General features: G+C 37.7%; 1 protein-coding gene across 1 annotated transcript; it reads left to right on the top strand.

Moving 5' to 3' along the window:
- Window positions 1–309: 309 nt before the first annotated feature.
- On the top strand, window positions 310–3,088 carry LOC116506039 (40S ribosomal protein S23). Its single transcript, XM_032213604.1, has 4 exons — window positions 310–412; window positions 1,337–1,496; window positions 2,616–2,736; window positions 2,892–3,088. Exons 1-4 carry the CDS (start codon window positions 409–411, stop codon window positions 3,036–3,038), a joined length of 432 nt encoding a protein of 143 aa, XP_032069495.1. The 5' UTR covers window positions 310–408; the 3' UTR covers window positions 3,039–3,088.
- Window positions 3,089–23,456: the final 20,368 nt, after the last annotated feature.

Below are 23,456 nucleotides of genomic sequence, written 5' to 3'. Positions count from 1 at the left end.
GATTCTGTGGGAACGTTCCTGTGTGTCTTTGAGGCGTCTCTAATTTATTAGAACCACATGTCAGCGGGGTGATCATTTTTCTCCCTCCGCTCGAACTTCCGCGCCCATGGTGTCGTTCGCCCTTTTTTTTCTTAGTAGACCAGGGGTCTCCAACCTTGGTAACTTGTGGACTTCAACTCCCAGAATTCCTTTAGCCAGCTTTGGTGGCTGAGGAATTCTGGAAGTCGAAGTCCACAAGTCTTAAAGTTGCCAAGGTTGGAGACCCCTGTAGTAGAAGATAGTATAAAATCCGGCGAGTCAGGCGCGGGGAACTACATTTACGTGAGGTCTTTGCCACCGCGACGTAGAGCTGCCGCAAAGGATGGTGGGTCTTTTTTGCCGTCTTTCGGCTCCCGGGGCGGCAGCGCGATGGGTAAGCGGAACCGTAACTTTTGTGGCGCCCGATATAAGCGGTCCTTCTATGTCCGAGTGTCCTGGATGGGGGAGAGCCTGGACTCCTTAGGGAAAAAATAATATTCCAATTGGTTGGTGTCCCAAGCATAACTATACCTATATAATCCGAATTGACGCTTGAGAAAAATCTGACCGAAGAGAACGGCATCTAGGGAGACAATAAAGTTGAGAGTTTGTGTTTCTATAAAGCTGTGCGTGCGTACATACATACATACATCATACATATATATTACACACACACACACAAACCTGTATATGTGTGTGTGTGTGTGTGTGTGTGTGTGTGTGTATATATATATATATATATATATATATATATATATATATATATATATATATATATATACACATACATACACACACACACACACACATATAAACACGTGTGTGTATATGTGTTTTATTTATATATCTACACGTCCACACACACACACACACACGTTCGAAACGCTCAGCTTTATTGTCTACCTACTGTAGATGCTGTTCTGTTCGGTCAGATCTTTTTAAAAGCGTCAATAGTGTGCTGAGGTTTCCTTGAGTCCAGCTCGATTTCCCTGCATGTGCCTTTTCAGTTTCCTAGCAGGCCTTGAAGGGAGTTTTCTGTGGCTTTTGGTTGGTTTTTAAAACTTTTAAAATTCAGTTTGTACCTCGGTTTCCCCTTAAGAAATCCTATCTATCAAGTAAGTTTGACTGCAAGGAGGTTTTGTTTGTCACCAGGGTAAGGGTTGTCAAAAGATCAAGGGTCATCGTTGGCCCTCCAAAGAAAAAACGTGAAAAAAAGCAACGATCCATAAAAATCAGTATTAAAGGCCTATTGAAACGAGGTCCTTCGGATTACATTCAGGGAAATTTCCTATTTTGATATCTATATTTTCTTTTCTAGGCAAGTGCCGTGGACTTCGTACAGCCAGGAAGCTTCGCAGTCACCGCCGAGAACAGAAGTGGCATGACAAGCAATATAAGAAGGCCCATCTGGGTACTGCTCTGAAAGCCAACCCATTTGGGGGAGCTTCTCATGCTAAAGGAATTGTCCTGGAAAAAGTGTGAGATCTCATTCACTCATTATTAACTAGAAAAAATTATGGGATGATCTCATTCACTCATTATTAGCTAGGAATAAAACTATGGGATGCAGGGGCTACAGAAAAACAGTGTGGAATTAATTGGACTGTGGTGATAGAGGTGCTTATGTACCCCCGATTCTCCCTATGAATTGCAGCCTTAGAGAGACGATTTGTGTTGGTTGTTGAAAGTGAATGTTTTTGTACCTATAACTTAAAAAAAACAATCCACAATAAATCTTACATGTCATTGTAGAATAAGACCTCCAAGGTTGCGGTCTTAGCACATTTCTTCTAAGTGATTTACTTCTCTGTTCCAGTTATTAAAATTAGAAATTACTGTTCGATATAGGTAATTTACATTTTTGTCTCAGGACCCTTTACGTTCTTAAGAATGATTCAGAACTCCCAAGAATGTTGGTTTATGTCAGTTATTTCTACATCTACTGTATTAGATATTAAAATGGAATAATTTAAACATATTTTACTTTGTTGACCTTCTGAAAGGATCTCACAGAGCTCTCAGGGTTCCCATGCCACTCTTTAAGAACCACTGGTCTACTTAGAACCAACTTTAATCTGTCTTTTTCATTTTTTTAAGTGTTAGATTTCTTTTGTTTTTCTTTCTAAAGTAAATGACAGCCAGTTAATTTACCTAAGGATACTTAGAAACAAGCCCCATGGAAGTCAGAGACTTCAGTTTGTCTTGTTGAGTTCCATTGGTTTTGTTTTCAAGGAATTGGCATATAACTATGGCCTTATCTGTGGTATTACTTACATAATTGTATTTTTTCTTACAATAGGTGAAATTAACATTTCAGCTTTATACACACTTATTTGGAGTAATATCTACCCCCCCCAAAAAAATAGAGTGATGCCTGGATTTTGCTGTGATCTTACTTAAACAGGACAAGCTGTAAATTTTGCTTTAGTTTTGATTGTCGTTTGCACATGGGAAGACAACCCCCAGTATCATATGGCTTTATGTTCTTAAAATTATGAATTTAGAACATGAAGATTGTATAATTAGTTGCTAAACATTATTATTGTACTTTAGAAATGTATTATAACAGCATCTTTATTGTTCAATTCATGTTTCAGTGGTGTAGAGGCTAAACAGCCGAATTCTGCCATCAGGAAGTGTGTTCGAGTTCAACTTATCAAGAATGGCAAGAAGATTACAGCTTTTGTTCCCAATGATGGCTGTTTGAATTTTATTGAGGTAAATACATTGATGAATATAATATGGCACCTAATTGAAGGGGGAAATTATTAATTGAATAAAACAAAATCATTTTTTCTTGGAACCAAAAATTGTAAAAATACAATCATGCTTTTGTCATGAAATATTAATTGTTGTCTCATTTTTTAAACTAGGAGAATGATGAAGTCCTGGTTGCTGGCTTTGGTCGGAAGGGTCATGCTGTTGGTGACATTCCTGGAGTTCGCTTCAAAGTTGTTAAAGTAGCCAATGTTTCTCTACTAGCCTTGTACAAAGGCAAGAAAGAGAGACCCAGATCATAATTCTTGTGATGCTGTGAATGGCTCTAATAAACATTTTTACTTTAATAAGGTTTCCCTGTTGAGTCTTTCATAAAATGACCCAGAATGTGTGTCTATACATTTTTCATGATGCATTTTACTTGATTCTTACATAATATCATAACTTGATTCTTAAGTAATATCCCAGAGTTGCTTTGCTTGTAAGAAGATCCTGCTGAGTTTAGGAGATTTTCATTAGTTTGCCTCAATCTGAGTACGCCTTCCATTATAAATCAGTTCATTTTGAATCAAAAAAATGAAAATTTTAAAGTTTATTTTATAATCCTAATGATTGCTAAGTAAACTATATTTTCATTGATATAATAATGTAATAAGGGACAAGCAAGGGTAAACACAGTAAACCTTTTATTTAAGTAAATAAAATCTCTATTTTAAACTTTCCATAGCAGATTCCAGGGGCTTGTGAGCCCTGTTTGCATGTGAGCCAATAAACCAAGAATTTAAAATAGCCAAAAGAATAATTTTTAATCTAATATATATTTAGACTAATTTGAATTAATTGTTCAAAATTAGAATTTAAATTGATAGCCTTTGACACCACAAGTGCCATGCTAACTTCAAACGATCACTAAAATGGTCATAACTGGAAAACTGCCTTGTACCAATTTTTTTGTTATTTTAGATTTTTTTTATCCCATGTCTATTATTTGTATATTGCAAGGTGGCAAATGTATCTGATACTCCTTCCTCCTATTTTCTCCATACAACAACCTTGTGACATGTTAGGTAAGAGAGTGACTGGCCAGGATACTTCGTCATTTATCTACACTGTGGCTTCCTATCTTGTAGATGGGTTTTGTGCAAGATGTTTTGGGATTCCTATTTTTCTAAGGACATTCCACAGCTTGACTCAACGCAATTAAAGGCCTTTCTATAATCAATAAAGCATATATTGACTTCCTTTCAGTATTCTTTCACTTTCTCACTTATTCAACTTGCATCAGAAAAAAATGTGTCTTGTTCCTTGGCCTTTTCTAAAAGCACTTAAATATCTGGTATCACTACTGTAGGATCCAGTCTATGTTGGAAGATCCCGAGTATTATTTTGCTAGTATGTGAAATTAAGGATATTGTATGATAATGTCAGAATCCAAAAACCAAGAAAGGCATGCAGAGTTACATCTAAGTAGTTTCCTTTATTCTTCCTCACCTATAGACAGAAATCTTGCCAAACTAAAGTAACTACTTGCATAATTAAAGATATACTGTGAGAACTTCTATGGAGGAATTATCTTGACTCCCCCAAACAAACTATATAAATGTAGCTATTTCTTGGTCCTCTGGAATGCAGGTTATGGGAATCCAGATTACATTTCACCACAGGTAATTCCTCCCTCCTTCCTATTGACCAACTGATGTATCAGTCACTGTATCATTCTCTATTCTGTTGCCATAGTCTAGCTAGAATCTTTTCTAGCTAGACCCATGATGGCAAACCTATGGCACACGTGCCACCAGTGGCACACAGATACCTCTCTGCGGACACACGAGCTGTCGCCCCAGCTCAGCTCCAACACGCATGTGCTTGCATCTCCTGCCGGCCAGCTAGTTTTGGGGTCTCTGCTACACAAGTGCAGGGGAGCATGGTGGGTCCTGCACGCAGGGGCAGGGGGCATGCGGTGGGTCAGGTGCACATGCATGGGAGGCGGGAGTGCAGAGGGAAGTTGAGTGCACAGGGGTGAGGGAGCTGGGAGGTCATACGCACATGTGCAGGGCATGCAAGGGATCACGTTGCATAATGCATTGCATTATGGGTGCACATCCGCTTTTGGCCGCAGCAATGAAAAGGTTAGCCATCACTGAGCTAGACTATTGCAACAGAATGGAGAATGACACAGTGCCTAATAGATGGAAAGAGCTAGAAGCTTTGCTAATTCTTTTTTGTTTCTTGCCCCATTTTTGTAGATATTCCATTCCTGTAGTTTTCTAATTTGGGGATGACAACATGGCTGATCTAAGTCTTTTGGAAGATTTCCTGGTTTTTTCAAGTCTGTTTCTATCCTCAGTGATATATGTTGTTTCTTGTTTATTCTAACAATCTGAATTTTTTGTCATGTTAACTTTCGTTTTTTGAGCTTTGGCTTCTCTTCCCTTTAGTACAATTTCCACCATCTGTTCTGACATCCAAAGTTCTTTCTTTTATTTCTTGGTCTTTCACAATCTGTTTTCACATTCATCTTGTATGCTCATGATAAGTGTCTTATATAAAGTATTTGGCTTTTTATTTCCATTCTAACTTAATTTGGATTTTGCATAAGAACAGTTTATGATCTGCTCCAGTCACCAGGCCACATCTTCCTATTACAACTGAAAATGTTCTGCTTTAGTTCTCAAATCTATAGTGTTTTAGCAGGAGAAATTGAGCCAATATGTCATTTCACCTCTCCTCTCCTCCCTCCTCCCTTCCTCTCTCCATATTTGCTGTGACTCGGAACATTATATGGCATTTTCTTTATGTTCAGTTGGCAGTAAAAGTTTAAAAGGAAAATATGATAACAGGTGCTCCGAAGAATAAAACATATAAATGTTTGCATTTTTGGTCACAAGCATTCCTGTTTTTCAAACAACTTGCCAGGTATTTTCTAGCATTAGTTCAAACCATTGGCTTTGGCTGCCTAAATGGTTTAGGATCTTTTCACCTGAAGGGTTATTTATTTAATTAGCATGGTAATTGCCTATCTCAACTCAGATTAAATTATTAAACCTCAACCAATTGTCCTGGGGTCATATGTGCCTTCCAAAGTCTTTATTTTCAATTTTGTTTATTTTTATTTTGTTTTTTTTATTGAAATTTTTTTTAAAAAAGCTTTTACAAATATTTACCTCCCCCACCCGAACCCAACCCCCCAACCTTCCCACCCCCACGACTTCCCAGAACAAATACAGGATATAAATCTTTAACAAACATATTCTAAAATAAACTTAAAGTAAGTTAGTATCATCTTTCATTTGAGCTTTAACTCCTCTTTTGTTAGGCTAACTCTAAACAGATTATATCATTCCTCGCTTTTTCAGTCATAAACTATCTGGAATTTCTTAGTCCCATATTTATTTTGAATATAGTCAATGCATCTTCTCCATTCCAGTTTATATTTCTCATCTGAGTGATCCTTAAGATATGTTGATATTTTAGCCATCTCTGCTAAGTTTGTTACTTTTAATGTCCATTCTTGAATAGTAGGCAAATCTTCCTTCTTCCAGTATTGCGCCACCAACAGTCTTGCTGTCGTTGTTAAGTACAAAATCAAGTTAGTCTCTATAACAGTACAATCAGTAGTTATACCTAACAGGAATAACTGAGGGGTAAACTTTATCCTCTTTTTAAAAATATTTTGCATAATCCACCATATTTTTATCCAAAATGCTTTAACCTTTTTACAAGTCCACCATATATGGTAATATGTAGCATCAACACAATCACATCTCCAGCATTTAGGTTGTAAATTCGGATACATGCAAGCCAGTTTTTTAGGATCTAAATGCCATCGATAACACATCTTATAAAAGTTCTCTCTCAGATTTTGGGCTTGCGTGAATTTTACATTTCTTACCCATATCTTTTCCCATGTATCCAACATTATTGGTTCTTCAAAATTTTGTGCCCACTTTATCATACAGTCTTTGACTAGTTCTGTTTCCAAATCCATTTCTATTAATACATTATATAACCTTTTTATATGCATTTGACTTTGATCCCTAATTTGTTTTAGTAAATTATCCTCATTTTGCATAAAACCACTTTTTTGTGCGTTCCAAAGTCTTGAGTCCAACCTGTAAAGCCTTCCAAAAGTTTGTCAATTTTTTAAAATGTAAAATGCAATTTATTTGATGTCTGATGACATCAATTATTTCCCCAATAATCATTTAGAAGTATTCTGGAATCATCCACTCATCATTGTATCAAAATGTTAGTAATAAGATTCAGTTATTTTTGTTAGGTATAATTACTGATTGTACAGTTGTAGAGATTAACTTGATTTTGCATTTAATAACTGCAGCTAGATTGTTGGTGGCGCAATACTGGAAGAAGGAAGATTTGTCTACTATTCAAGAATGGACATTGAAAGTAACAAACCTAGCTGAGATGGCTAAAATATCTGCATATCTTAAAGACCATTCAAAGGAGAGATATAAACTGGAGTGGAAAAGATGGATTGATTATACTCAAAATAAATATGGGACTAAGAAATTTCAGATAGCTTATGATTAAAGACCAGGAATGATATAAATTGTCTAGAGCTAGTCTAGCAAGGAGAAGTAAATATTTGTAAAAGTTTGTTTTTCAAAATTCTCATTAAAAATATGTTAGTAATAAAGGCAGCCTTTTTAATAATTTGGACTTTATTGGTGATCTACGAAAGCAGTATAAATCAGCAGAGGGGTGATGACAGTGTTATGGAAATAACACAGGTCTGCGACTAAAAAGCTGTTTGATTATTTTCATCTAATTTCTATGTGTTTTGGTGTGCTGAAAACAAATAAAATATTGAAAAAACTCCTAGATGTCATGATTTGCCGCAACATGCAAAATTGTCTTCAAATTTATCAAATTGTTTTAATTTTTGGTATTTTTTTACTATTATGGGTTTTTAACCAAATTTAAAGTCCAAATTACTATGAATTAATTCACATAAATGCATTTATTTGCCAGGAGTGTCATCTTCATGGTTCAGACATCGTGAAAAGAAGTTCGTTCCTTCCTTTGCCCAGGAAGACAAGTTGGTCTATTGCATCAATGTCAAAGGTCTGATGGGTCAATTTAAAATCCAATATGATTCAGAGCAATGGCATCTTTTTATAGATTCTTCAAAAAGAAGTCTCAAAGCAGTTTTATTCCCACAATGGTTTTTACACTTCCATACCTGTAGGTCATTCCGTACACTTGAAGGAAACCTATGAGAACTTGGAATTGGTTCTTCGTAAACTTAAATATGAAGACCATGGTTGGCAAGTGTGTGGGGACTTGAAGGTCTTGTGCATGCTGCTCAGGCAACAAGCTGGGTATAGCAAATACCCTTGTTTTCTGTGTCTATGGGACAGTCGAGACCGACAAAATTACTGGACCAAGAAGAGTTGGCAGCCGAGGGTGCTAGCAGTCGGTGAAAAAAATGTCCTCTCAGAAACTTTGGTACCTTCCCATAAAGTTCTTCTACCACCTCTCCACATAAAATTGGGATTGATGAAGCAATTCGTAAAATCACTTCCAAGAGATGGAGAATGCTTCAAATACTTGGTCACCAGGTTTCCATGCCTATCAGAGGCAAATTGAAGTAAGATGTGTTCGTCGGACCAGACATTAGAAGGCTTATAGTTGATCAAGAGTTTGTCAATACCATGACGGATCCTCAAAAAGAAGGATGGATTGCATTTAAAGAAGTAGTACAGAAATTTTTAGGCAATAACAAAGATCCTCACTACAAAAAGACTGTCGGAAGAATGCTGAAAGCATTTCAAGCTTTAGGTTGCCTGATGAGTTTGAAAGTGCATTTCCTCCAGTCCCACCTTGACTACTTTCCTGAAAATTTGGGAGCTGTGAGTGAGGAACAGGTGAACGATTCCACCAAGACATTAAAGAGATGGAAAGGAGATACCAGGGAAAATGGAGCATTGCAAATATGGCAGACTACTGTTGGATGCTTCAGAGAGACATTCCAGATGCTACTCACAAGCGTAAATGCACCAAGAGGAGCCTCACAAGGAAGAAGAATCGAGTTTAGTGTGTGTAGGTGAGCTCATTTCAGTTCAAAAAAGGATTTTCATGAAAATATTGTAATAAAACTTTAATTTTATAAATCTATTTCCATTTATTTTAAGGTATTGCCTTATTTAACATAGTTACCTAAATTGTCAGGAAACATGATGTCCTATGACAAAAGGGAGGTCATTTTCGGATTCAGCGCACCAAAAAACATAAAGATTACGTGGAATAACCAAAACAGCTCTCAAAAATTTTTTTTTGCAGACCTGTGAATTGGAGCTATGGCAGATAAAATTAAGACTTCATAATGTTTTATCCTATTGTGTTACAAAGGCAAAATATGTTTTGAGTGCTTCTTCATAATGTAGATGCACGACAAAGCAAATGAAAGCCAACATCTGACAAAGCCTCCTCAAATTTCTGTGAACAAGGCAGGTTTATTCCCACAAATGTCTGGAAACACAAGATTAATAATAGTTTTACTACATATATATTTTAAAAAGTGTATTTTCTTTTTAAGGTGGTTTGTCATCAGGTGCTAATATACAGTGGTGAATTAACCATTAAGCAGACTAAGTACATTCTTAGGGCACCAGGCCCAAATGTACCACAAAATTGAGAAAGATTAAAAAAAAAACCCAATGAAGATTTGTACAGTACTATAAAGGGTGTGTGTGTGTACCAACATTTGTCAGTGCTTAGGGCACCAGTGAGCCTTAATCCGCCACTGCTAATATACTATCAGTTTTTCTCGTCTGGGATATTATTGTAAGACTTATCAAATAATTGTTTTTTCAGGTTAAATTTGATTCCATAGCCATTCACACTGGCAGGCAGAAACATTAACTCTGAAGCAAATAAGTACCATTTTTTGTATGGTATTTTCTGAATCTCATCCAAATATTTATTGATTAATAATGTAAATTGTTAGAGGGTCATATCAGAGAAAAGAGGGCGAGGGAGGGCCAAGGAGAGAGAGAGAGAGAGAGAGACAGAGAGACAGACAGACAAACAGACAGAGACTTGTTGATTTTATCATCTTGGCAAGCTCAGATTGCCCTATTTCATTTTGCTCATAAGCAAGGTGAATGGACAGATTTTAACAGGAGGACGTAGAGAGCTTTTGTTTGCTAGACAGGGATGCGTATGGATCACGGAAAGTGAAGCTATTCAGGTGCCAGCTGCCCTGTTCCATGAACAGAAAATAGAAATAATATTTGCATTGGCCCTTTCTGAACACATTGCTATTCAGTTGTTTTGTGCAGGAGAGATGCCCAATAGTTTGTATTCATTTTTTAAAACCCACTTTTACAAAAAAATTCCTACTAATAATCTCCAAGGTGTAAAAAAAAATGTAGATAAAGAAACAGTGATCCCACAACTTATATTTTAATTCCATGCATATAGAAGAAAGAGCATAATGCTGCTGTCATGTAGCCTTAATTTAGACAGCTATTTTAGTATTAAAATAGATTTCTGTTAAAAGCTATCTTTTGCCTTAGTGGTTGTTCTTCAAGTATTCAACTATATCTAATCCTTCTGTGATGTGAATTTTAAAGCACAAAAGGAAGGTGACTCTACGTTCAGTAGAAAATGTCCAAGACAGCCTCTTATTTTGCATAGAAACTACATGACAGCTCAGATGGTACTGAGCACTGCGTCCTATTGGTTGGCTCGTCTGTCTATCTTTGGCTGCTGAAAATACTGGCTCTTGTTTCTTTGCTACACATGAACAGATGTGCTGGGTCTGGAGGGTCTGATTTATTTCTCAATGGAAAGCAGTGCAATTTTTAGATTTTTATTTCTCCTTTTCTGTGTAAGATTTTCATCATCAATGGATCAAATCTCTGGAAGAATGGAAAGGAGGTCAGTGATTTTATGGGTGTATGCAAAAAGTGTGGGGGCAGCTGAATGAAAGGTTTATGTTTGTGCTTTGGAGAGGGTAGTAACAATATTACTAGATTGTTCATTCAGGTGTTGATTAGGGAGGGTTGGTTTTTTTTAGATGTACTAATCACAGAGAGGCAAATAGTTTCAATATTCAAGATGCTGAGCTTATTTACTTAAAAGCAGAGCTGTCAACATCAATAGAAGTTCTCTTGATGAAATTGTATTATATATGAGAAAATAAACAGTCCTGTTGTATAGTCTTATACTTAAAACCCAAAAGCTATGAAAGAGATTAGTCTCTGTTGCATTTCTCTTTTGCCATGATGGTTTGATTTTCTTTCCTTCCGCACTGTTAATAACAGAGATATAAATAAAATAGTGTAGGTGTAAAACACACAGCCAGAAACAGTGCTGATGACACTGAAAAAAGATTTTTTTTTTTAAAAAAAAGACAAAATGAAGCTTATAATACGAATTTTGATGAAAATTCAGATTTACCAGAAAATATGCAATCTCATTCTTGTTCCCTGTACACAATTTTATTTGTGCAACATAAAGCAACCTCAAATACGTATTTCCCCAGGGGCTTAAGTTGAGGAAAGTTACAATTATGGAAGAAAAAATAGTTACACAGGGATGTGCTTTGTTTCATCATTAAAATGCAGGTCACATTAAGATGGGGAGGCTCATAGCTGTGCCCTGGAGAGGGGGGTAATGGACAGGTGTTTGTATTAATCTGTGTTTAAATTGTATAGATCTGTAGTTTGGTTAAGAGATGAATTAAAGAATACTAGATATTTAGTTTAATTATATTATTAGCTCATAAATGCAAGCATGGGGAAAAGCCACATGAATGTTTTGTAATAACTTACTACATTAAATTTGTTTTTAAAAAATCTCTCCACTTTTAGGAAAGTATTTCTAGAAATATGTTTAAATCTCTGGAATGCAGGATTTCTTTAGTTCTGGGTTCATGATAATTTAATGAGCCCAATTAAAATGTAATTAGAATCAGAATGAGATGTAAGATAGCTTTTCCTCTTTCTTGTAATTTAATAATCCTTAGCTTAGGATATGGTAAAGGTGGTAACTGATTTGTTGCAAAAGTGGTTGGGAAAGTGATATTTTTGGGAAGAAATTCTCCTGTCTGTAGAAGTGAGTTGGTAGTTTTTGTGCTCCCCTGTGTGGATCTTATTAGTTGGTAATTCTGCCTGTGTGTAATAAAGCACCATTGACATAAAGATTAACAGCACTATCCTGTAGATATGGCAAGCAGACTGATTCAGTCTATTGTTTTTTCTCAGAAAAATGGTTATGGGTGAAAAATGAAAAAAATCTGTTGATACTAAATTCTTCTGACTATGTTTTCCCTATGCACAGTATCCAAATCATAAGTGGACACTGGAGGTGATTATTGGTGTCCTTTCTATACTTAGGTATTTACTGCTGTTGTGGTCTCCAATATCTGAACAAATCTGAATGATTTTATTTGGGGAAAATACTTTGTAATTAATGATGTTTTTGTTGTCCTAAGCTACATGAAGTCAGTTTACATTAAAATATCATGGATATGAGTTGAACTATATTTGGCCAAACCCAAGTGTCACAAAACTTAATTTTCTTCAGCAGCATCATCAAATATTAATGCCATGAATGACCTTTACTGAAAATATAGGTAGTTACACTTGTAGCCATATTTCAGGAAAGCAAAGTTTGGGATTTTAAAAAAATCAGTATTGAAAGATGCTAGTTGGTAAAGGTTTCCAAATAAGTCCTGATTTCCAGGCTCAAAAGTGAACACTTAGATTTTGGGTTCTCCCACAATATAATTGTTAATATTATAAAATATAGTTGTGATGCTGAACTCCTGTATCTGTAATGTGATCAATATTTTGTATAGACATTCAGTTTAGGCACTTGATCACAGGGGCCACTTGCTTTCTACCAGATGTATATCCATTCCATTAACCTGCTCACCCTTTAATTTGGTGCCTTATATAGCACCACCCTGAGCCTTAGCCAGAATACAATATTCCCAGGAACTGACAGCTCATCCTATTCAATGGCATTTGTGCAATTTGCCACCTTAGTCTCCTCCTCCATCAGTTCTCATGACTGACTTATCATAAGATAATACTTTCAGTGCCCAAAATTTCCAAAAGCTTTTGTATATAATATAGAAGAGTTATACTATAGAAGAATTATATCATTTGGACATATTAACAGTGCAAGCTTTCTGTCACCAACATAGATTTTAAAAAGTGCACAAAATGTCATTAATACAAGGAAGAGGCCAGAAGACACCAAGGCTTGATTTCTCTAGGTATGGTTTAATATGGACTCCCAGTCGTGATTAATTTAAATTTAGTGAAGTACTTAGTAATTTCGTTAGCATACTATTCTTTTTTCCACCACAAACACGATTAGAATCAAAAGGTGTCTTCAATAAAAATAAGTCTATTTTTTACATTATGTATTTAATACATAAAGAAAGAAAAAGATAGCTGCAAACAATATAGTCAAATAGTTCCAGGCATGGTTAAGGAATAGAAGCAGAGAAAATATAATGTAATTTTAATAGAATAATGGAGAATTTTTTTTCTGTGTGGTTGCTAAGAGCTTACAATGACTTGATGGCATATAATCAATCAATAAATTTTAAATTCATACACTGTTTTTGGTTAGAGCTGAACCAGGAATCTTCTATGGAATAAATGGAATTTAAAAAATAAAGTATTGAAATTATTTAGTATGAAATGGTGTAATACTGGAAATAGTACTTTATCAATTTGCATGAGAATTATAGTAATGGATTAAAGATTTGAAACAAATGATATAAATGTAACTGTCCAAGAAAATGAAGTCATAAATATTGTGAGGAAGTTTAAAATGCTAAGGCTGTAAGTGTAGACGATATAATTGGAAACTAAATATAAATGTAGCTTGTTTATGGAGTGGCTATCAATTAATGTGGGGAGTGGATCTCTTTGATGATTAAATAGAATAGAATAACAAGAGTTGGAAGGGGCCTTGGAGGTCTTCTAGTCCAACCCCCTGCCTAGGCAGGAAACCCTACACCATGTCAGACAAATGGTTATCCAACATCTTCTTGGATAACCTTCCATTTATCCAAAACTTCCAGTGTTGAAACATTCGATACTTCTGGAGGCAAGTTGTTGCATTGATTAATTGTTCTAACTGTCAGGAAATTTATCCTCATTTCTAAGTTGCTTCTCTCCTTGATTAGCTTCCACCCATTGCTTCTTGTTCTACCCTCAGGTGCTTTGGAGAATAGCTTGACTCCCTCTTCTTTGTAGCACCCCTGAGATATTGGAACACTACTATCATGTTTCCACTAGTACTTCTTTTCATTAAACTAGACATACCCAGTTCCTGCAACCGTTCTTCATATGTTTTAGCCTCCAGTCCCCAACAAGAATGTTGCTTTTATAAATAAAGGGAAAGATAGCACAAATATAAACAAACCTAGTTTGTTATGTGGAATTATGAAGGTGGCTTTCAAAATTTGGATTCACAAAGTATGAGAAGTAACAAGGAGCAAAAGTTGTGAAGGAAGGTGTGGCTTTACTCTAGGTAAAGCACATGCAGATAGATTATACTCCCTCCCCATTTAGCAGATATTGTGAAACATGAATGTGAAAAAGTTTGCTATATGAGGATTTAGAGAAAACATATAGTAAGTTTGAACAGTGTAATATTTTGCACATATACAAAGTTGAAAATTCATTGATTAAAGAGATAAAAGTAGTGTCCGTCAGCTTCAGAGTCGGCAAGTAGTACATGATGCAAATAAAGCATATATTAAAATAAATGGAATTCCTTAATAAACTGATAAGGGAATAAGAGAAAAGTCTGTGTTCCTTCCTTAGATGTTTATTGCATTTATGCATAAATGTGTGAGAATATATAAGAAATGCATGTGGTGACATAAGACCATAAGGTGTTAGACATTAATACGTTTATACTATTATATGCAGATGATTCTCTGTTGTTGGCTGAGCATATGAATGATTTGCAGTGAATATTAGATAGACTGTATGATGCATGTGGAGTGTGGATCTGAAAATTAATGTATCACAGAGCAGGTAATTGTAGTTGACAGAAAAAATGGAGTGACAAATTATGAATTATACAAAAAATAGAAAAATACAATAAGCAAATAAATTCTAGGTGATAGACTGTTTACTAAAGATGGAGAAACGGATAAAAAAAATTCAACACATGTAAATTGTATATAGAAAGATAGTGGATAGGATTTTGTCTCTTAAAAAGGAATGAATATGTGTTGACAAAAAGAAGTGATTTTACAGATGCTTCTGCTCATTTTGTAATATTGAAGAGAGTTGGGCATATTGTGAGAAACAGAAAACTAAGTTGAATTCAATGGAAATGGTGTAAAGAAATGGATGTGATAAGAAGAGATAGAATCAAGAATGAATGTGTGATAAAAAATAGAAGGTACAAAAATGAGCAATCAGTATGAAAGAAGTTTAGATGGTTAAATAAAATATACAGAATCAACAACAACTGAATTACAAAATTAATATTTGATAGAAGAATGACATAGCTTGAGAGGAAGAAAAAGTCCAAGGAAGTCATTTTTGGCAGGATTTGATGAAATCCTCAAAATGTGAATGCCAGAAGTTTAAAAAAGAAAAGGCTAAGTAGAAAGAAGTGAATGAGCACGGTGGAAGCAAGAACAGAAAAATCTGGAAATATCCAAACAACCAACCTAGATGTTTTATCTTATTGATACTCATCTAGTAACTAAGCATGTACAATATTTTTTTATATTGCCCAGAATGTAAACATAGGGAAGCTTCCAGAGCTCGTTGTCAGACCTGGAAGTCATCTTTTACCATAATGATGGCCAGCTATATAAATGTTTTAAATAAATATATTCCATAGATGGTCATAGAACTAAGCCAATTTTAGTTTGGCTTTTGGCAGAATTAGAATGGGATTGATACGTATCTTATGAAATATGGTAAATCATAATCACAGTTAGAGTTAGAATTAGTGTTACATTTTTCTTGAAGTTTATAATATATGAGCCATGGCTATTTACATATTTAATTGATTTTTCCTATTATGGCAAAATTGAGCATTATTCAGGATTTGCAATGAAAGGGACAAGGAAGAGAGGGATAGAAACTCTGGACAGGTAGTCCTTGATTAATAAGCATTCATTTCATGAGCATTCATTCAGCAAGCCTTCCAAATTTGGAAGGCTTTGGATGATCCTTGAAATTCTGGCCATCCCAGCACTCCTGAGCCCACATGATTATAATTTGAGCATTTGGCAACCAGCTCACACTTATGATGTGCCGTATCCTGTGGTCACATGATTCATGATTTGTGACTTTCCCTGCTGGCTTCCCACAAACAAAGTCAATAGGTGAGCTGGTAGGGAATGCCACAAGTTGCTCATGTAAGTCTCCCCCACATGTGCACTCTCTCCACTTCTGCAGGACTTGTGCTGTGCCTTGCTGGTCACCTGCACACTCTTGTGCAGCTTCTCTGAGCCTGGGTGTGCTCATGCTGTGCCTTCCCAGCACTTGTCCGCTCTCCCTGGCCATGCGCACATCCTCATATATAAACCCCCCCCCCCAATCCAGCAGCAGCCACCCTGAGCACTTTTGGCACACCTCTCCACCATCAGTGTATTCTTATGCAATCTCCCAGAGTCTTACTACACTTGTGCCAAGCTTTCATGGCTACTTAGACACCCTTCCTGCTCACTTGTATCTTCATGCACACCAGGGGTGGGTTTCTGCCGGCATTACTTCCGGTTTGATGTGTGTGTGATTTTGCATGCACAGTTGTCTATAAATAGGTCTGCACGAACGCAAAACATTGCAATGATCGGGGAACAGGTTCGCGGCCTGGCAAGCATGCCATCCCTACCGGTTTGGAGACCCAGTCGCCATTTCCACTACTGGTTCCATTGAACTGGTGCGAACTAGTAGGAACCCACCAGTGGTGGGTTTCAAAAATTGTTCAAACCTACTCTGTGGGTGTGGCCTCCTTTGTGGGAGTGGCTTGCTGCCCATGTGACCGGATGGGAGTGGCTTGCTGCCCATGTGACCGGATATGAAGATTCCGACGACACTTGTCAGAACCACCTTACATTACCTCACACACAGCACTGGCCTGCATAAGAATATGATGTAAACTTGTTTTTTAAAAGGCATCTTTGGTTTGTGTTAAAACAACTTCAACACACGCAATGTTCTGATTGCACCACAAATGCAGTAGTCATCCTTACCTTTCACAGAGGCACTGAGTTTTATAAATATGAGCATGATAGTGTAGAATAATCCTATCCAAGGACCAGTGGTGGGTTTCAAAAATTTTTGGAACCTCTTCTGTAGGTGTGGCCTGCTTTCCGGGTTCACTGGTGGAACCTCTTCTAACCGGTTCGGTAGATTTGACGAACCGGTTCTACCGAATAGGTGCGAACTGGTAGGAACCCACCTCTGGAACCCACCTCTGATGAAAACCCTCTCCTACCAGCAATTTCAATTCCCACCACAGTCACAAAACCTCCCTTGCCACCCACACCCCCTTGTTCACCATCTCCAAACCTTACTACGCCTGCACTATGGTGGCCTGGTGGCCGTGGTTTGGTGGCCGTGGCAGTTAAAGGATACTGTAAAATCTCCATTCCATCCCCACTCCAGGGAAAGGATATTGCAAAATCCCCATTCCCTCCTGATCATCTGGGACTTGGGAGGCAGAAAATAGATGGGGGGTGAGGCCAGTCAGAGGTGGTGTTTACTGGTTCTTGGAACTACTCAAAATTTCCGCTACCGGTTCTCCAGAACCTGCTAAATACCACCTCTGGGGTGGGGGAATATTTTAAAAAATATAAAATAGGTGGAGACAAAAATAATAATATTGTGATGTTTAACATTATTTAAAAATTACATTTCTCTCTCTCTTTTGCACATAAATATAAAAATAAAGGGATTTTCTTACCTCAATTGATTTCTGAGTTTAAAATTAATTAAGACTTAACATGACTGTTCTCACCTTTTTAATACATGTAAATACTGTACATATAAAACACACATATAAAGGACCTTGCATGAAGAAAGAAAGACATGAACATTCATTTCCAGTAGACAGCAGAAATCAAAAAGGATAACAGAGCTATTCCACTGCACCTATGATTCTGGTGATAACAATAAAAATAAGTCTGACAAAAGATTTTAGCTTAACCCAACCTTCTCTAACCTGATGATATTTACTGTAGGACAGCTCTTTGGACAGCTACTCCTATGATTTGTGCTAAAGCCTTGATTAGTTTCAAATGTGTAAGTACAATTGTCAGTACAATTTTGGGAACAGATCAGGTGGGTTGCTGCTGGTTCGGCCCAGATGGGCCGAACTGTAGTAGCAGCAGTGGGAGGCTCCACCCACCTACCCGAATGCTTCTGCGCATGTGCAAAAGCATCGCATGCACGTGGGAGCGTGCGGGGCAGTGCGCCCAAACTGATAGTAAAAAAATAGCAACCCACCTCTGGAACAAATATTACATTAAGGAATTTAATGTGAAGTTGGACCATATAAATGTTTTCCACATAAACATGGAATTTGTTATCCTATCAAAATCTTTCTCTTTACTGAGTCTGGGGCACAGGAAAGAAGATGATTTTTCATAATTGAAAAAAAAAAACATGCTCTCCTGCTTTTAAGGAATGGATGCAGCATATGAATTGTTACTTCTTTTTGGGGGCATGGGGGAAGCTGTTGTGTTCTAAAAATGAGAAGATGTACTAAATTGCTGTATGATTTAGATTTAATAAGCTTAAGGATAAAATTAAATGAAAATTATCTCTTATTATTAATAAATATTTTAATGTTTTTTTTCTGGTCATGCTAAGTTTATTTTAATCACTGCAATATATCTAGATTTTCTTTCTTCACACTTCACACTACTTATCTTTTTCTGTTAGTGAGGCAGGTTTTTTTAAAAAAAATTCATAAATTTAAATTTTTAAAAAGCCTTGGGGCTAATATAGACTTCTAGGGAAGGCTGATCAATCTCACAACATGAAATTGTTCTTTTTGTTAAAAAAGACTATGTGGCGACATAGGACTGGAAAATATTTGGCAATTCCGTATTGCAATTCTAGAACTTCACTTCCTCACTAACAACTTTCTGGAAGTTCAGAGGCCTTCAGTTTGTCATCCACCTTCTTGCTGCTTTTGGGATACTATGTTTTTTGGTGGTTCAACTTTAAGTTCTTATTACTGTGAGCCATTTTGCATGGGCAAAGTGGTAAACAACATTTTAAATTAAGAAATATTATAGAGAGCCCACTTAAACAACACACCAATGTCTCCAAGCCAGAAAGCTTTCCCAGTATTTTTACCTTAACATTTACTTCCTATGAAGTTTCAGTAGCACTCTTTCATCCCTCTTCATTTACTGACATCTGAACTGGTAAATGTGTTTTTAGAAAACAGATCATTCTTTGTCACAACAGGCAGTTGGGGGCTTATGTGTTTGTACCATCAAATTCTTCATTGTATTAGATGGATTTATGGGATTTGGGGCTTCAAATGTCTTTTCTGTATTATAAAAAAAGTGGAAAGAGGTCAGATATGTGTAAATAAACACAATTAGACTTTGACACTTCAATTTAAAAATATCATTGTGGTTCCTGTCAGAATCCTGGACCTATTCAGGAAGAAGAGGCATTTCTATGAATTAAATGGATGCATATATATTGCTTCTTTATAATAAAAGAACATGCCTTTATCATGCCAAAGTCAGTGCTATGCCATTGCTCAAAGGTCTTTCAATTTTCTGTATCCATTCATCATTCCTGACAGCAACGTGTCATTGTGGATAGATGGGTGCCAGTGGTGGGTTCCGGATCCTGATGCAATCAGTATGTTGCAAGGAGGCTGGGCATCCACCACTTGTAAGCACACAGTGCATGTGCACACATGCACAGTGCGTGCATTCGTACTTACCGCCCACAATGCTCCGTGATGCCTCCGCAATGCTCCAGCTGCTCATCGAAGTGTCGCGCAGGTGCCATATGCTCCATGTGTGTATGCGTAAGCCCCCAAAACCTCAAATACCGGTAAGGAGCTTGGGCAGGCTGGCCCTCCAGAGCACTGTACTGGAATGGTACCTGGTGCTCCTGGCAGGCACCCGTACGCTTGTACCGGGGCATATCGGTCATAACCCACCATTGATGGGTGCCATTATAGGATCTTTTGCTGAATGACTGAATGGCCAATGATACATTGATTACTCAGTGTTATGGTGTTTTCATATTTCGGGATATTGCTTTTAGAGACTGAAACTATCCACTGGTGAGCAAGAAGTACTTAACCTTTATTTTACCAATGGTTTTTCTTCCAAATTGCCTCTTCACTGTTTTTCCTCTATGAACGCAAAAATATCTGGGGAGTTACGCCTTTTTCACTCAGGTAAGAGAACTGTTTGGAAGATCTGAAATAGCCCTCTTCCCCAAACTGCTAGAGAAAGGATGAGGTAGCTTTTTCCAATGGCTGTTGCTCCTGAAGGCTCATGTGTCTGTTTTTCATTTTTTGACAAAGTTCTATGAAACTCTGGATATGTTCTGTATATTTCTGTGAACTAAAATATAAAAGAGAAAGAACTCGGGAAAATATTATGTCTGGCTCTTTCTGCAGTCTATAATGATCCTGTAAATGTTCTGAATTACAGTGATTTGTTGCTTGATTTAATATTTCTGGCAAATATATTTGGATACTGAATACAATGTCCACTAAAATCCACACAAGCCTGTAAATATATTAGATGTTCCTATATCAAATGATTTGGCTGTTTATGTATGAATAGAGAGCAAAGCCACATTGAAGTGCTCCATCCATAGTATTCTATCAGTCTATGATGTTGGTAAGGGCTTTCATGTGTACATCTGGACCAGTGGTGGGTTTCAATTTTTTTAGAACCTCTTCTGTAGGTGTGGCCTGCTTTGTGGGAGTGGCCTGCTGGCCATGTGACTGGGTGGGAGTGGCTTGCCGGCTATGTGACTTGGTGGGTGTGGCTAACTTGTAAAATGTGGTGAAATTCACTTAACAACGCTCTTGCTTAGCAACCAAAATGTTGTCTCAGAAACTCTGGCATTTGAAGCATGCAAGTCTTAAAGCTGTCAAGTTTCAAGACCCTTACACTCCTAACCCTTTAGAAAAAAAAAACAGGGATGTTCAAACTTGACAGCTTTAAGACTTGTGGACTTCAACTCCCAGAATTCCTCCTCCAGTCATGTTGGCTCAGGAACTCTTGGAGTGTGCAAGTCTTAAAGCTGTCAAGTTTCAAGACCCTTACACCACTAACCCTTTAGAAAAAAAACCCAGGGGTGTTCAAACTTGCCAGCTTTAAGACTTGTGGACTTCAACTCCCAGAATTCCTCCTCCAGTCATGTTGGCTCAGGAACTCTTGAAGTGTGCAAGTCTTAAAGCTGTCAAATTACATGGCCCTTGCACCCCTAACTCTTTAGGGAAAAAAACCCAGGGGTGTTCAAACCTGACAGCTTTAAGACTTGTGGACTTCAACTCCCAGAATTCCTCCTCTCGCTCTTCATCTTGATGATGTGCCGACGGGTGGGGGAGGAGCTGGAACCGATTCTAAACAGCACTGTAGATTTGTGGAACCTCTTCTATAGAAGAGGTTAGAACTGGCAGGAACCCACCCCTGAGCTGGACACATGAAATTCTGATAGTCATTGATGCTATATCTGTAGATGCTGTGGAAGGATGGAGAAGGTGTTATTTTGCATGTACAATATTAGGAGGAGCTTTTCAATGTGACCATAATCTCTGCTTCAATGGTGAATGTGCTAACCTTATTTCCATAAGGTTTGAATGCTTCAATGAGCAAATTAAAGTTTCTTTGTGACCCATTTATTACCTGCTTTCAAAGTAGAAAGACTGCTAATTATTTCTGTGTGGAATAGGCTTGAAAATTACTCTTGCCATTAGATTTCTAGCAGAGTTATGAATATTTCACTTGGAAGTATATTTAGTGCTGGATGTATTTTCCTGTGGAGAGAAGAATATTGTTAATTTGGCATAAAACTTGGTTTCATTTTCTGGTGGTTTTCTAGAAAGCATCAAAATTATAATCGACAATTATTAAACAGTTATTTAGGGGTGCATTATACTTTGTTGGGGGCAATACTGTATAAACAAATATGTTCATATAATTTGTGAGTGTTTAGTAATTTCACAATGTGAGAAGACAAGACCCTCAGATTACCCTTGTCACTCAGATCACTCACCAACCCTAACTAGTCAGTGAGCCTCAAGCAATAAAGCAAAAAACTGCTTCAGCTTTTCCACTCATATTGATACCTGGGCTGAAGCTGACTAAGCATATCTCTTGCTTAAGATATTAGCAAATATCAAAACTATAAGAAATATCCTCAATATATGGAAATCATTTACATACAGAATAAGAGTCTCCATATCCATCACCCAAGACCAACATCTGGACACACAAAAAGGTGAAAATTATATCACCCCGCAGTTTGAGAAAACTGCCTTTCCACCTTACTGGACTCAGCACGATCCCCAGAGGAAAACCATATTTGCTTGCTTTCCAATACAAAGACCAAACTTTCCTATAAATATTTCCAAGCCTGCCTTTCAATATGTAGTCACCAGTGCAGGTTTCAAAATTTTTTAGAACCTATTCTGTAGATATGGCCTGTTTTGTGGGAGTGGCTCGGCAGTCATGTGACCGGGATGGGAGTAGCTTTGGGGAGAGGGGGAATGATTTCCTCCCCAGGTCCCCATCCATTTCTCTCTCTCTCACACACACACACAGCTGGATAAAGCTATGCAAAAAGCCAGTGCAGCTTCACTCACTACAGGTTTAAAAAGGCAATGTGGCTCCGCCTGCAATCAAACTAGACTGGGGGGGGGAGAGCACAAGCAAGCACTGAGGAGGCAGGAAGCCAGGCAAAGGGGCATGCTGTAGCACACACACTTTCCCCCAGCCCTGTTCTTCCAGAAGACCCTGATCGGCTCCCCTCCGGCTTCTCTGCCTCTCCTCTCACCCCAGCCTGCCAGCAGGAGGTGAGTGGGTGACCTTTATTGCATTCCAGGCATTTTGCACCCAGACAGCATACTGCATTTTCAATGGGGGAAGTGTTTGGGGAAGGCAGCAGGGGAATGGGGGGGGGGATGGCAGAGGAGCTCCTTTCAAGCCATTGAGATATCCAATCCAACTTCTGTGTGTGCACGTTCAGCTTCACTGACCGCAGGCTGCATCAAACTTCACAAGCAAGGTAGAGAGCGTGAGTGAGCCTGGGCCCTTCCCTCCAGCCTTTGCCCAAAGCCCCACACCGCACCAGGAGGATGAAGTTTGAATTTCTCCCCCTCCGACCTACGCACACCTTTTCAGCTGCTTTAAAGAGGGCTTCAATGCTGCTCTTGTCTCGGGTCCTCTGAAGAAGCCCCTCCCTCGCTTCCTTATCTTTGAGAAGCACCTTGCAAACAGGGGCAGGCCAGAGGAGTGTACTGGTACGGGTGTGTGGTCACGCCGCCGTGGAACAGGTATGCAAAAGTACAGCACATTTCTGCCCCCGGTACGCCTGTAGTGGTGTGTACCAGCTGTTTCACTATCAGATAAATACTACCACTTCTTCAAGCAGTTGTCCTGTGCTATTTAATTCAGTTAGGAATAAACCAGAATTTTTTTCTAAGCTGGTGTCATCTAAGATAAGGTTATAAATATGGTATAAAACCAGGGGTGGGCT

The sequence above is a fragment of the Thamnophis elegans genome, chromosome 3 (assembly GCF_009769535.1).
Source record: "Thamnophis elegans isolate rThaEle1 chromosome 3, rThaEle1.pri, whole genome shotgun sequence".
Taxonomy (NCBI): Eukaryota; Metazoa; Chordata; class Lepidosauria; order Squamata; family Colubridae; genus Thamnophis; species Thamnophis elegans.
The sequence above is the reverse complement of the archived record's forward strand: the minus strand, read 5'-3'. Positions and strand labels throughout refer to the sequence as shown.